The 16068-nt window shown below is 33.0% G+C and overlaps 2 protein-coding genes across 2 annotated transcripts in view; both read right to left on the bottom strand.

Annotated features, from left to right (window-relative positions):
* Nucleotides 1–16068, bottom strand: part of LOC144562542 (uncharacterized) — a 294211-nt gene that overhangs the window by 134397 nt on the left and 143746 nt on the right. Inside the window, exons 12-13 of the mRNA XM_078311733.1 lie at nt 11066–11317; nt 10091–10294 (exon numbers count right to left, since the gene is read on the bottom strand). Of these exons, the coding sequence (XP_078167859.1) occupies nt 10091–10294; nt 11066–11317 (456 nt within the window). The remainder of the gene's footprint in view (nt 1–10090; nt 10295–11065; nt 11318–16068) is intronic.
* LOC144562551 (mannose/glucose-specific lectin-like) lies at nt 2295–5305 on the bottom strand. The gene is made up of 4 exons (XM_078311742.1): nt 5200–5305; nt 4296–4499; nt 3191–3691; nt 2295–2563 (listed from the first exon to the last, which is right to left on the bottom strand). Exons 2-4 carry the CDS (start codon nt 4437–4439, stop codon nt 2300–2302), a joined length of 909 nt encoding a protein of 302 aa, XP_078167868.1. The 5' UTR covers nt 4440–4499; nt 5200–5305; the 3' UTR covers nt 2295–2299.

Genomic DNA, 16068 nt, shown 5'->3' with positions numbered 1-16068 from the left:
TAATGACTGCATCTCGTAACTACTTGCCTTGTACTCGATCCTAGGCCTCGTGCTCTGCTCCTGTGTCCTTTTGCCGAATAGCCTTTCTGACCTTACCCTGCTTGTACAATTCTTTTTGAAAAGTGTTAAGCATTTAAGGATGAGTTGACCTGGTGTATCCGTTATGTCTGTGACCGGCTGAAGCGTGAGTTTTCTCCTGACATTTTCGCCCCCTTGTACTTCTAACGTACAAGTCACACTCGATCCCGCTTTGATTGTAATTTTTCGTGTAGCTGTCACTCTCTTGTTGTGTAACCCTTGTGTGGTCAGCATTTGTGACTTCAGCTTACTCACCTTCCCCAACAGTTTCACCCCATCTCTCGGAGTCCATTGCTGCTTTGTTTGAGCGCCTCTTGGTCCTTCAGCACCTCTTTTTTGAACCCATACTTGCTTTGGTCTTGACCTTCCCAACATTGACACTCCTCCCTTCTTAGCCCCATCCTTTTTTATTTTTGTCCCCCACTCATTGGTAGGAGCATAGCTGTGAGCATTATTCACCCCAGAACCCGAAGGTGTGCCAGTTGCTGGTTGATGCATTTGATCTTGCCACTGGTATTCATACTGCCCTGGTTGTGACTGTTGAGCAGGTTGGTTCGGGTCTGGTGGTGGAAAGTGTCCATATGTCGCCAATCTCCACCCTAATAGTTTGACCTGCACTATTCTCGTATGGCTTCCTACTCTTACTTCTAGGGTTTTTGATATCCCTCTTGGGTGCTTAGTGGCCATATACACCGTGATGTGTTTCATCTGACCCCCTTGAATGCCATATGGCCTAATGTGTTTCACTATGCCAATTCTTGCTGTAGCCCGTTTGATACCATCATCATTCCACAAATGCAGAGGGAGCCCTGTTAGTCTCAGCCACGTCTGGTAACCTGGGGGTTGATATGCCATGTCCATTGTTGGGCTCCATGCCCTAAGATAGAACCTCACTCCCAGTTCTATAATGCGAAAGGTTTGTTCTTCTACCAATCTATCTCTCCACCTCGTATTGTCACATATTACCAAAACAGATTTATCTATGGCCAGTACTCTATACCTTGATGGGGTACTACCGGTGCGCACCACCAATGCGTTCTTGATGGCATCCACTAGTGGGTTCGTGATCTCGACTGGCTTGTTTTGGTAATCGTCATCCACTTCCAAGACCACCATTGCCGACCTCTGAAGGTATTCGTTTTCTGGTTTGAGGTCTGTCATCTCTGGTATGAACACGTCTTCTACCTCTGGATGCTCATCTAAATATTGTTCTACTACTTCCATTTTCTGTTTATCTCTAGTCACCTGTGCGTATGTCTCTCCTTGTTTTTTGTTTCTCTGAAATGCTTGTGGTTTAGGCCCTGTTTGGACGGTTTGTTTTATAGGCAGTGTGCATCTCCCTGCCATATGGCCTACCTTGTGGCATTTAAAGCACCTCACCGGTTCTCTACAGCTAGCCCTTTTATGACCGACTGACAAGCACCTAAAGCATTTTTTCTCAATAAATGCTTTGGAGAAAGCTTTCTCAACCTGTGTTGGAATTTTTCGTGGGGGTGGGTTACGTGCTTGCAGGTTTGCCTGTTGCATCCTGTGTTTTCTTGAGCGTACTACTTGCCATCCATCTTCCTTCTGTTCTCCATTGTCATCTTCATTTGCCTTGTTTCCCGGGTTGGATCCCCCCAGTCTGCTTGCAGTCGCCTGTTCCCTTGTTGCCACAATAGTGGAGCTGCATTTTGTTACCCCTTGTTCCTTCACTGTTAAGAGTGCCTCCTCTATCGGCCTAGGTTTTTCCTTCATTGCCTCTTCAAACCAGCTGAGTAGAGGTCTGTTCTCCCTACATAGCCTTCCCGTTGTGTTCCTGGGTGGTGGTTGTGGTTGCGCAGTCGCCTCCTTAGTCTCCTTCTCAATCGCCTTTTCTTTCGCTCTTTCCATCGTCTGTTCCTACGGGCCTGATTTTGAGCTCGCTTCAATCCATATTTTAGTTGTCCAAGAAGAACCACGTTTGACCTTCAAAATCGTGCCATCAATCAGATTCACTGTTATCCTCACCTTCATTGTTATCCTCACCTTCACTGTTATCCCACTGCAAAATTTGATGAGTCAAGTTTAATTCCTTCACACAATAATAATCAACGGCTGCAATTAACCTCAACAGATTGCTATTTGATTGTATAGCCGTTGGACTTAATAATAACACATTTTGTTAATTATAAAACAATAATTGAAAACGAATTAAAATATAATGAAGCGGTCAAATGCATAAAACATATATAAACAAGTTTCAGAGTTGCTTGTGAGAAGTAATACTAGTACGTACCTCGACATAAACTCCAATGGCATTGAGGTACTCTCCAGAGCGTCCATGGAAACCAATGATTCTACCGTCAAAAGCAGAGAGTTCGAAAGGAGTCCCTTCTTCCTTGCCGTATGGTCCGTAACTTTTGTAATTGGTTATCAGTTGTAGTGACCTCACAGTAAATATGTCACCAAAGTAGCCAACATATCCTCTCACAGACTTAATGTATTCGTCTTCATGAAAATTGATCTACAAAACCATATAGAAAACTTTATGCACATAACTGTTGAAATTGACAGCAACGACTTCAGGAGCCCCGTAAAAATTATTATCGGAAAGCCCAAGCCCATTAATCAATTATAGTGTATTGAAGATATATATTAATAATGTCAGTAGAATATCATAGTTAGAAGACATGTACATATCATGTACTCTCCAGATAAATCAACCGACATATATTAATAATGTCAGTAGAATAAATATGTAAAATCTAAAAACTTTAGTACTGACATATTAATAATGTCGATAGAATAAATATGTAAAATTTAGAAATTTTAGTACCGACATTATTAGTATAAATAGGATGAGCTTATGTGTAAAAAAAGTGGATCAGAGAAGTAAATATATCAGAGGCTTGTAAAATATTGTATAATCCTTTGTAAGAAATAAAAATCAGGTTATATAAACTCCTCTTCTATACCATTTACAATCCGAGTTACATTTACAACAATAATAGTTTGTTGGTAGCTTTTAATTTTTATAAACTGTTCATTTGCTCTTTTGTATGTATACTAAAAAGAATAGAAAAAAATATTTAAAAATTGTAAAATCGCCCCAGGAGAGGAGTTTATGTTGGTGCAAGGATCTTGTACGTACCTCAGTCAGCTTTCCTGTTTCTCTGCCCCAGAGTGTTTGTTTAAAAGAAGAATCATTAAGTCTACAACGCACAGAAAGAGCATGAATAGTATCGTCATATCGAATCGTGACTCCATAAATTTTATAAATGGCAGACACGTCGTCCATATCTCTTGGTGAACCCCCACTGCCACCGCAAGGCACCGACTTACTTATTGGTAAAGGCTTACGAAGATAACAAATAATAATTAGAAAAAAAAGTTTCAGAGTAGTTTTGACAAACATAAATGTTGTAAATACCTTGATATAGACTCCAAGACGGAAAACACAATTAATTCCAACACATGCAAAGAAGCTAATAATTTGACCGTGCAGAGAAGTGTGTTTAAAGAATCTCCCTCCTTCCTTGTCGTATGGTCCATAAACGTTGAAATTAGTTACCAGTATCAGTGACAACATATTATCACTATCGTCCAAGTAACCTTTTACAGACTTAATGTACTCGTTTGTTTTAAAATTTATCTGAAAAAACATAAAACTAGTGAGAAAACTTTATGCACGCACATAATTATTTTTTAGTAACTTCTACTGTTAATTGGTAAGTTACGAATGATTAAACTTCTAAATTGTGCATTAGGAGACAAAATTTACAAGGAACAACAAAAATTTTCATATTGGTATTTTTGTATATTTACAACAATGACATTGTTCCAAGAAAAAAAGTACCTTTGACTTGCATCATTATTTTATCTTATTATTGCTTTTCATTAAATGCTACAGTTGTGAAGTTCCTAACATATAATACGCAGATTTTAATTAGTTTATTAATTTTGTTTTACGTAAATTACTCTCTGTTTTCAGTACCGGGCCAAAATAAAAAAAAAAACAGAGCCCTTGTGTATACAAACTGGGTCAATTAATTGACCAACTAATTAGACCTGGTTGTTCCAACTTTTTATTTTGTTGTTTTATAGTTATTTTGTTTGATATTAATTTATCCAGACACTAATTTAAGAATATATAATTATAAATTAAAAGTCATCAGTCATTTGAACTTCATCGATCTTAATTTACAATAAAAAAAAGTGACATATATTACTAAATCAAAGCAGAAAATTGTTCGTACCTCATCCACCTTTCCTTCAATTTTGCCCCAAAGGCTAGTGCATTGAGTGATGCCATTACGTTCAAAATACACAGTAAGACCATTAATCTTGTCACCACGGTAGATTATAATTTTAACTATGCGAGTAATGCACGTTGGATCCATACGTTTCACTATACCACCGTCACCAAGGAATGGCCCCTCCTTTATTATAGTACCATTTGACTGGATACAGAGAACACTAAATACATGTTATGTACATTCCATGTTAGAAACCAATATTTCAATAAAATAAAAAACAAAGGTTCCAAGGATCTTGACCAAATGTAATAAAATAAAATAATAAAAACTCTAGAAACAATATTGTCCTCATTTTTCACACTACCATATATTTGTTTTCCACTAAACAATAATTTAAGGTGAACTACAATAAATTATCTCAAAGATATAATCATCTGCTCTTTTATAAATTTTATCACTAAAGAAGTAAAAAAGCCCCAATTATTTCAATGGTCGCCCATGTTTATTTCTGTTGACAATTAGAGCCTCTTAAAAGACCAATTTGAATCAGTTGAAAATGGTTCTATTAATTTGAGCCCATAAAAATCGAAGGACAACCATAATCCGGGGAATTGGAGTCAATTGTTTGATGGTTCGGATATTATGAAATAGGAAAAAAATTATGAAAACATATTAAATTTAGTCTCCAAGTGTATTTTCCTATGAAGATTGTGTTTAATGGTTTGGATCAATTGTTTGAACTTTTTTAATTAAAATATAGATTCTTAGTACAGGTAGAATACTAATATGCAAATTATCATAAACTTATATTAATTTAAATATAATTTTCAGAAAGATCCGGTGTACAACAAGGAAATAGAAAATAAATTCAGAGTAGTTGATGAAAAACATGATTTGTGCCTACCTGCCGGACATAAACTCCAAGAGCGTGGACAAATGAGTAATTAATCTCATCACTATGGTATGCATGAAAGCCAATTATTTGACCGCCGGGAGGTGCAGAAAATTCGAAAGGTCCAGCGGGAGTTATGGTTGTTTCTGGCGTGGGATGGGTCCAGCGGGAGTTCGGCGTACGTCTCCGGAAAAGAAAGCGTGAATGAATGAATGAATGAATGAAATAGGTTTCTTTTCTTGTCTGGTGCGGGCCCCACCCCACAGGACTTTACCGATGGTAAAGTCACGTGACCACTCGGCAAGTTGAGACGCTACGCTATGGATCGCAACGTCTTATCAAAATATGATTTTTGTTCTATTTATATCTTCTTTTTTATGTTTTGAAATTTTTCTGAAAAATAAGAAAATTGTATTCCAATTTGAGAGCGGAGCGGTAGCAGAATTCGTGTCCTCTGAGTTATCTCAAACTTTGTGTGACTTTATGAAAAATAACCGTTTAAAGACGTTATGCACGAATCTCAAAGCCCACATGACACTGACCCCTACATCACCTCCGAATAGGCACCGGACACGTCGGTCACGCAAAAGTTGAGATATCTCAGAGGATACACACTCGCGGTAGCATAGCTAGTTAGAAAAAAAATTTAGAATTATTGGATACTTCAAATCGAGAATTTGAATTCTGCTCACCACTTTGCAGTGTTCATGAAATTTTCAAAATTTAAAAAAAAAAAAAAACAAACAAACAAACAAAATTTACAGAGTTATGTGACAATGTTATATGACAATGTTTACAGAATTCAAAATAATTGAAAGTAGCATCTAGAAGGAGATTTGAAAAAAAAAATTGAATTTATTTTACATATATAAGTTTACAGAATTTTAAAGTGGTCATAGTTAGTTATCAATTTTAAAAAACCGTTAGAGATATTCTAGATATGGTTCTAGTCAAAGGTCTAAAAGTGGTCTCGATCAAAGTAATTAAAGTTGTTAAAGTAGAGGTTATTAGAGACCACATAGAAATGAAAACTTATTATGTTTACAGGATTCATGGAATTGAATTACATGATTTAGTTTTGAAGTTTACCGACTTCGGTCCATTAGTTTACAGGGACTTCCAGAAACTTTTGGGGGATTGGAGTCTGGAGACTATTAGCAGCTTCCTATAATATGAGTGAGGTTATGATGTGGTAGGCTCATAAAAAAAGTTTGGTAAGCTTAACTTAAAAAACTTTCAAATTTGTTTCAACCGACAAATTCAAGATAGTGAGCTACATCACGAGTGATGCGTGTACGTATAAAATTTTGAAATTTTCAAACTCATTTAATTCAAAGTCAGCTATAAAAAAAATGAAGATGATAAGTTATTTTAATGCATTAATTTTTTTTATTATTTTTGACTGTTTGATTTCTTATAAAATAAATTTGACATTTTAAAATTTTTAAGATCATTATTAAATTTAATTTGTTACTATTCTCACGGCATGCTTCACTCAAAAACCATAACTTTCTATAGCAACTGTTTTATAACACCCTAAATTACAAGGCAACTGTTTTATAGCCATAAAAATTGAATACCAACTCTAGAATTTCATAAATAAAAAATAAAACTGAAAAACAAAATTTTGAGATAACAATTACCCACGCATACTTCACTCAAAAGTTTCTATACGAAATTCTAATAGACTTGAAGCTTTCATATATCATCTTAAAAGTTAAAATTGAATAAAGCTTCAAATCCATATTTTATTTGTCCAAGAAGAACCACGTTTGACCTTCAAAATCGTGCCATCAATCAGCTTCAATGTTATGTCCACTGCAAAATTTGATGAGTCAAGTTTAATTCCTTCACACAATAATCAACGGCTGCAATTAACCTCAACAGATTGCTATTTGATTGTATAGCCGTTGGACTTAATATATAATAACACATTTTGTTAATTATAAAACAATTGAAAACGAATTAAAATATAATGAAGAGGTCAAATGCATAAGACATATATAAACAAGTTTCAGAGTTGCTTGTGAGAAGTAATACTAGTACGTACCTCGACATAAACTCCAATGGCATTGAGGTACTCCCCAGAGCGTCCATGAAAACCAATGATTTGACCGTCAAAAGCAGAGAGTTCGAAAGGAGTCCCTTCTTCCTTGCCATATGGTCCGTATGGTCCGTAATTGGTTATCAGTTCCAGTGACGTCACAGTAAATATGTCACCGAAGTAGCCAACATAGCCTCTCACAGACTTAATGTATTCGTATCTATAAAAATCGATCTACAAAACCATATAGAAAACTTTATGCAACGACTTCAGGAGCCCAGTAAAAATTATTAATTATCGGAAAGCCCAAGCCCATTAATGAATTATAGTGTATTGAAGATATATAGCCGGTTATAATGCAAGTGTATTATCTGATAAAGTTCTATACTCTCGTTTTTATGTTAGAAACGTCTCAGGAGAAATTCAACGATCGGTAATAGAGACACCTTTAAATTTAATGCTTGATTCTCAAATAAGGGTTCTTTCTATGGATTCAAATCAGCTGAAAATCTGAGATCCATGAACAGTACCCTGAAATTTCGAATCTAGCTGTCTAATTTTTTTTGTGCATGCAACTCGGAATAACTGATTTTTCTGTGCACATATCTCAGAGGTATTGTTCATGATCTCGGCTAGACAGCTGGATTCGGGATTTCAGGAATTTCAGGGGTACTGTTAATGATCTCGGGTTTTAACTAATTTGAATCCTCTTTCTATAGGAATTTTTTTTTTAGCATAAATTAATAAAAAAAAAAGTAGAGAGAGAAACATAAAAAATATAGGAGTTTTAATATTGATACAAAAATCAGTACAAATTATATCAATTTTAAAATTTAAAAGAGTTTAAATAGGTAAGAATTTCACCGGTCTTAACATACAGTTTGTTGGTAGCTTTTCGTTTTTATAAACAGTTCGTTTGCTCTTTTGTATGTATGATCTGCAATACTATAAAAAATAGAAAAAAAATATATTTAAAAATTGTAAAATCGCTCCAGGAGAGGAGTTTATGTTTGGTGCAAGAATCTTGTACCTGCTTAGTCAGCTTTCCTGTTTCTCCGCCCCAGAGTGGTGTTTCTTTATAAGAGGAATCATGAAGTTTATAACGCACAGAAAGAGCATGAATAGTATCGTCATCATATTGAATCTTGACACCACAAATACTAGAAATGGCAGACACGTCGTCCATACCTCTTGCTGAACCCCCACTGCCACCGCAAAGCACCGACTTACTTATTGTTGGTACCTTGACAGTAAATATAATTGACAGTAAAGGCTTACGAAGATGACAAAGAATAATTAGAAAAAAAGTTTCAGAGTAGTTTTGACAAACATAAATGTTGTAAATACCTTGATATAGACTCCAAGACGGAAAACACAATTAATTCCAACACATGCAAAGAAGCTAATAATTTGACCGTGCAGAGAAGTGTGTTCAAAGGATTCCCCTTGTCCCGTGCCGTATGGTCCATAAACATCCAAATTAGTTATCAGTACCAATGACATCAATATACTAGAGTCCAAGTAACCTTTTACAGACTTAATGTACTCGTTTGTTTTAAAATTTATCTGAAAAAAACATAAAACTAGTGAGAAAACTATATGCATGCACATAATTATTTTTTAATAACTTCTACTGTTAATTGGTAAGTTATGAATGATTAAATTTCTAAATTGTGCATTAGGACAAAATTTACAAGGAACAACCAAAAATTTCATATCAGTACTTTTGTATATATACAACAATGACATTGTTCCAAGAAAACAAATGTACCTTCAACTTACATCATTATTTTATCTTATTATTATTTTTTTCATAAAATGCTTCAATCGTGTATTGTTAATTGCTATGATGAAAAGTACAAAAAGCTGAGAACAATAATCTGCAGATATTAATTACTTTATTAATTTTGTTTTACGTAAAGAGCTCTCTGTTTTAGTATCGGGCCAAAATAAAAAAACAGAGCCCTTATGTATACAAATTGGGTCAATTAATTAACCGACTAATTAGACCTGATTGTCCCAACTTCTGTATTTTGTTGTTTTGTAGTTATTTTCTTTGATAATAATTTATGACCGAATTTTTTATAAATACCCAACAAAATAATTAAATTTCAAAAAATAACCAAAGTTTGGCAGAATTTCGAAATCTACCCAAACCGGAAATTTTGTTTTCCGGCAATTCAATCTAAAAACAGAAAAAAGAATTCCGGTTTTACAATTCAAAAACCAGCGGCAAAAAAAAGAAGAAAACGTAAATTTTTTTTTCCGGTTTTGGAATTCCAAAGCCTCTTCAGAAAGAAAAAGAAAAAGCGGAAAAAAATTTTACGGTTTCATTTTTTTTCAGATATTTTATTTAAATAGAAATATTTATAATTTATTTATTTTTTGTATTGAAACATTAGAAATATTTAATATATTTCTTTGAAAATAGATGGAATACTATATAATTTGATTTATTAGAAAGACTGCTACAAATAACTCGGATCAACATTTTTCATGCCGGATTTTTTGTGGCTGTAAGAAAAAAATATTGAAACTGTAAAAAAAAATTTGTTTTTTTTTTCTGAAAAGGATTTGGAATTCCAAAACCAGAAAACTTTTTTACGGTTTCTTTTTTTTCTTGCCGCTGGTTTTGGAATTGTAAAACTGAAATTTTTTTTTTCCGGTTTTAGACTGAATTACCGGAAAAAAATTTTCCGATTTGGGTAGATTTCAAAATCCTATTCCAAACTGGTTAGTTTTTTTATTTTTTTTTTTATATAAATAAAAAATTCGGGTCATTTGAACTTCATCGATCTTAATTTACAATATAAAAAAAGTGACATATGTTAGTAATTCAAAGCAGAAAATTGTTCGTACCTCATCCAACGTTCCTTCATTTTTGCCCCAAAGGCCAGTGCATTGAGTAGTGCCATTACGTTCAAAATACACAGTAAGACCATTAATCTTGTCACCATAGTAGATTCTAATTTTAACTATGCGAGTAATGCACGTTGGATCCATATGTTTCACTATACCACCGTCACCAAGGAATGGCCCCTCCTTTATTATAGTACCATTTGACTGGATATAGAGAACACTAAATACATGTTATGTACATTCTATGTTAGAAACCAATATTTCAATAAAATAGAAACTAAAGGTTGAAGGATCTTGACCAAATGTAATCAAATAAAATAATAAAAACTCTAAAAACAATATTGTCCTCATTTTTCACACTACCATATATTTGTTTTCCACTAAACAATAATTTAAGGTGAACTACAATGAATTATCTCAAAGATATAATCATCTGCTCTTTTATAAATTTTATCAATAAAGATGAGTTAGATATTGTTTTTCGCAACTACATTTTTTAGGCAACAAAGAAAAAATATTTTCATACTAGGTAAATAAAAAAGCCCCAATTATTTAAATGGTCGCCCATGTTTATTTCTGTCGACAATTGGAGCCTCTTAAAAGACCAATTTGAATCAGTTGAAAATGGTTCTATTAATTTGAGCCCATAAACATCAAAGGACAACCATAACCCGGGGACTTGGAGTCAATTGTTTGATGGTTCGGATATTATGAAATAGAAAAAAAATTATGAAAACATATTAAATTTAGTCTCCAAGTATATTTTCATATGAAGATTATGTTTAATGGTTCAAATTAATTGTTTGAACTTTTTTTTATTAAAATATAGATTCTTAGTACGGGTAGAATCCTAATATGCGAATTATCATAAACTTATATTAATTTAAATATAATTTTCAGAAAGATCCGGTGTACAACAAGGAAATAGAAAATAAATTCAGAGTAGTTGATGAAAAACATGATAGTTGTGCCTACCTGCCGGACATTAACTCCAAGAGCGTGGACATAATAATCACTATAGTATGCATGAAAGCCAATTATTTGACTGCCAAGAGGCGCAGAAAATTCAAAAGGTTTCCAATCACCTTCCGGCGACTCTCTGCCGTAAGGTCCATAAACCCTCAAATTAGTTTTTAGTACCAGTGACCTCACAAAACAAATCGAATCATAGCCTCTTTGCACGTGGCCATTTATAGATGTAATGTACTCGTTTGTTTCAAAATTGACCTACAAAAAAATAGAACCAAGTAAGAGAAGACTTTAGACAGTTACATAACTGCTTGTTAGTAGGTTTAAATGTTCCTAGGTAAGTTATGAGTTATTAAAACTGCTTTAATATATATGCATTGGGAGACAAATTTTACAAGAAAAACCAACTTAAAATTGGTATCTTTGTAAATAATATGTATACTTTTTCAAGAAATTAATACTTTTAACTTACACCAAGTCCTATTACGGTTTTTTTTTTTATATTAAATACTTTCGAGTTAGATTACCTAACTTGGTATTTGTGTCATCTTTGCTTGACTTTTTTACCGAAAAGGTGCTCGAGTAATTAAGTATATTAAGCCAAAATAAACATTTAATTGATGGCCAACTTTGGAAAAAAGAGAAGGGTCCAAGTATAATAAGATATTTATATCACAAGTGTATTTATACTGGTAAAGTTTAATAATATTTGAAAGATTGACAAGTGAGTATTGACATTTAAAAATTTGATATACGTGTAGCTGACTCTTCAGTACTAACAATTAAAAATAAAAAAAACTGATATATATATCAGGAGTTAGGCTGGGGTGCTATGGATAGCATAGTGGCCTCTATGCTACAGCTCAATATTCGAGTTTTCAAAATCCAAACGGTCGATCCGAACCGTTCATCTTATTCTCCATATTAATATCTGCTTGGAGACCAAATTTTATAATTTTCTGAATTTTTTTACTATTTATTAAGCCACTTTGAAAATCGCTAATCCAACGGTTTTACTGTTTTGTGCAGCCACCGTTGGATCAACAATTTTGTAAAATACTTAATAAATAGTAAAAAAATTCAGAAAAATGTAAAATTTGGTCTCCAAGCAGATATTAATATGGAGAATAAGATGAACAGTTCGGATCGACCGTTTGGATTTTGAAAACTCGAATATTGAGCCGTAGCATAGAAGCCACTATGCTAACCATAGCACCCCAGCCTAACTCTATATATCAGAACTAATAGACTAACAGTTTCTGTTGTTCTTTATAAATATATATGTCAAGAAGTTTCTGAAGCTAGAGTTCTGGAGTAGTATTGTTAGAGTGACCATTTATAAGATATAGTAAATAAAATATCTCACCATTTCAAAAAACGGTATAGGCACTGAATTCATTATGGAATGTTCTCCTGACATTATTAAGAACAATTGCTATGATGACAAGTGCTGAGAACAATCCTCTAGTTTTTATTTATTAATTTTATTTAATTATAGAGTTCTCGGTTGAAAACCCGGCCTAAATAAAAATATATTGTTTTACCCAATTAATTAGATGTTGTTCTCCCAACATTTTATTTTTTTTGTTTTTTATTTTTTTTGGTTGGTAATAATTTTATCTAGCTATGCTATGTAGTAATTTAAGAGTTTATAATTTCAAAATAATTCATCGAACTTTACAGTAAAAAAGTGACATCTATTACTAAGTCTGCAAATGGCTCGTACCTCACTCTTGTATCCTCCTCCAAAATTGCCGCCCCATCGGTAGGTGCATTGTGTGGTGTCATTATGTTCACAATCCACAATAAGACCACATATATAGCCCTCATGGTAGATAATAATTTTAACAATGTGAGTAATGCCCGTAGGATCGATTTCTTTCTCTTGTATATTGTCAAACGAGAATCTACCTTTGATTATTATAGAACCACTGGTTGACTGCATACAGAACACAAAAAAATGTAGTAAATAAAAGTTTAAAGGATCTTGATCTCATGTAATAAAATTGTTATAACCCGTAATTTTAATTATTGTTAAATTTATTATAAGCAGGATTAGTAATAAATTTAAACGAATTATTGATAATAAAATCGGAACTAATTTAAAATTTTGTAAATTTTAAAAGATAATTTTATACTAAGGCCTAATAAAATAAGATCTACTAACGAATTACTTACATAAACAATTATAGAATTATAATCAATAACTGAAATCAAAATTCAATGAATAGAAACAATTGAACGATAAATGCCAAAAATACAAAAAATTGAAAGGTTCTGATTAAACCAATTTTAATTTAAGCTTATAAAATTGCAAAGTAAAGTTATAAATAAGAATTTTCATAAAAATAACATACGTCTTGTGTGACCCGTTAGAATTATGTAATCTTATCAAAATGCAAATGTTAATCAGAAATTAATAAAAGTTGGATGCAGTTATAGAGATCTAAAATACAAGTATACAACAACGAACCTTCCCATAAATCTCCGTTGAGTTGTTGATTAAAGACACATAATTTTAAAAATACAAAATTACAACACTTTGGAAATAAAGAAATAATGATAACCAATTTAAAAATATAAAATTAGAAATTTATAAGGTAATTATTAAACCCGTTGGGAATCATGAACTTATGAAAAATTCATAGCAATTGCCATACACAAGTTTCGTTAATTTGTTTCGCTTGTAGATTGGGTAAAAATAAAATATACAAAACTTTGAACAAATTATAAATTAAACTAAATTATAAATAATAACAACGAATATTCGTATAGAATCTAACTAAACTAAAATAAATTGAGTTCCAATCAAGAATATAAATATATGAATTATTCGCACGAATAAATTATAAAATTTATTAATCCCGTTCGTTAAGGAAGTATAGAGATTTGATTATATATATATGTATATATTATTTGATATTGAATTATTTGGATCTTAATTGAGAAATAAATGTCCGAAATATACATATGAGTTTAATTGTAATATTTATATGAAACTTTGATTCGGATTTTATAAGCAAAACGGACCATAGATCAATTAAAGGAGAGTATAATTGAATTTCAGAAAATGTTCAACCCTTGGATCACAGTAGCACGAATCCTGAAGCCATGTTATCCTTTGATTTTTGAATGAAATTGAAAATGAGGAATTAACTCCAATCTATAAAAATTTGGGATCCAGCCCTTTTCTTCTTTCCCCGTCTCCCTCTTCTCTCCCATTCACGCACCAGAGGAGGGCTCCTCTTGCCTCTGCCAACCCTCCCCCACCAATCTCTCTCGCTCTCCATTTTCTCCATCCTGGAGAGGGAAAAAGGAAAAGCCCCGCCCCCTCTCCTCTCCATTTTCACGCCCCCATCTCTCTCGCTGACTCCCTCTCCCCACCGAGGGGGCGGGGGGTTCCTCTTTGATCTTGCTTCGGCGAGAAAATTAAAGTAAAATGGAAAACCGTGCCTCTTATATTATGTTTTTGGAGTACTATAAATTATATTTTGGCATCATTTATATTTTAGCTAGTACAAGGTGGAATTCGTTGGATCTCCTTCAGTCTCCAATTCGCATGCAAATGTGTCAATATTGTCAATATTCGTAGGTAAACTAATTAAGTCGGTCTAGGCTACATCGTACTAATCAGTGTTGTAAAAAACGTCCGTTTAGGTTGATTAATCAGCCGATTAGTCGTTGGTGGTGACTAAACCGTCATAGATTTTTTTCGATTAATTAGCCGATTATTCTCGATTAATCGCTTGGCGGTACCCTATCCGTCCGATGACCGCATACCGTTATTTACAACATTGGTACTAATTTGTTTATATAATATACTTGTAGAATGCTAATTTTTATAATTTTAAATTTTTTTTACTATTTTTATGATTTATGAAAGATAGCAAAAAGTAACATAAAACATTGGCAATTCTCTTTTATTGTTGAGCTATTTTTTGTCATCTTTCATAAATTATAAAAAATTAAAAAAAAATTCTAAAATAGTGAAAATTGATATTCTACAAGTTCATTACATAACCAATTTACTGAGCTACTTAATCAAAGTTTAAAATTTATATGATAGATTTTCGAGACCACAGCACAGAAATGACCTTATGCTATTTATATCACCTAAGCCTTACTCTATATATATTTCCAATTGTCTTGTGACTAAGCTAGGAATCATTCTAAAAATAATAAATTTTTTTACATGTAGTGTTTTAAAAATAATAAATTCAAAAGATATCATGAAATCTCAAATATTAGCATATATATATATATAGAGAGAGAGAGAGAGAGATGGGCTATGGTGCATTGCAATCCATAGGTCATGGTGTGCATTGGACCATAAATCACCGATTCAAAGTCCAAATGACCGATCCAAACCGTTCATCTTGTTCTCCATATTAATATGTGCTTGGAGACCAAATTTTACATTTTTTGGAATTTTTTTACTATTTATTAAGCCACTTTGAAAATCGCTGATCCAACGGTGGCTTCTGATTTTACTGTTCCAAACAGTCACCGTTGGATCAGCGATTTTCAAAGTGGCTTAATAAATAGTAAAAAAATTTCAAAAAATGTAAAATTTGGTCTCCAAGCACATATTAATATGGAGAACAAGATGAACGGTTTGGATCGGTCATTTGGACTTTGAATCTGTGATTTATGGTCCAATGCACACCATGGCCTATGCATTGCAATGCACCATAGCCCATCTCTCTCTCTCTCTCTCTCTCTCTCTATATATATATATATATATATATATATATATATATAGAGTGAGGTTGTCAGGGTAAAATGCAGACTGAAACTTTACAATACTTTGTATTGATTTAACAAATGTCAAATACTTTAGATAGCTAGGCTTTGTTCTCTTAAATCATTGTCGACTTTTGTCCGGAACCAATTTTAGAAGGACACTAACGCTAGTTAGCGAGTGTAAGTTTTTATACTCTTGTATATATAATATATAAAGTCTTCATACCTAACATGTCAAGTTTTTATAAAATCTGGACATATCAACA

Source organism: Carex rostrata, chromosome 12 (genome assembly GCF_964058835.1).
Source record: "Carex rostrata chromosome 12, lpCarRost1.2, whole genome shotgun sequence".
NCBI lineage: Eukaryota > Viridiplantae > Streptophyta > Magnoliopsida > Poales > Cyperaceae > Carex > Carex rostrata.
This window is presented reverse-complemented; position numbering and strand designations above follow the sequence as displayed.

What these genes read in the sequence shown, in the direction of transcription:
- LOC144562551 (XM_078311742.1), bottom strand. Translation starts at nt 4,439, where the DNA reads ATGGATCCAACGTGCATTACTCGCATAGTTAAAATTATAATCTACCGT. An exon ending in TTGAAGGAAAGGTGGATGAG is followed by an intron (nt 3,692 to 4,295) that starts GTACGAACAATT and finishes ATGTTTTTTCAG; the next exon opens with ATAAATTTTAAAACAAACGA. An exon ending in AAACAGGAAAGCTGACTGAG is followed by an intron (nt 2,564 to 3,190) that starts GTACGTACAAGA and finishes ATGGTTTTGTAG; the next exon opens with ATCAATTTTCATGAAGACGA.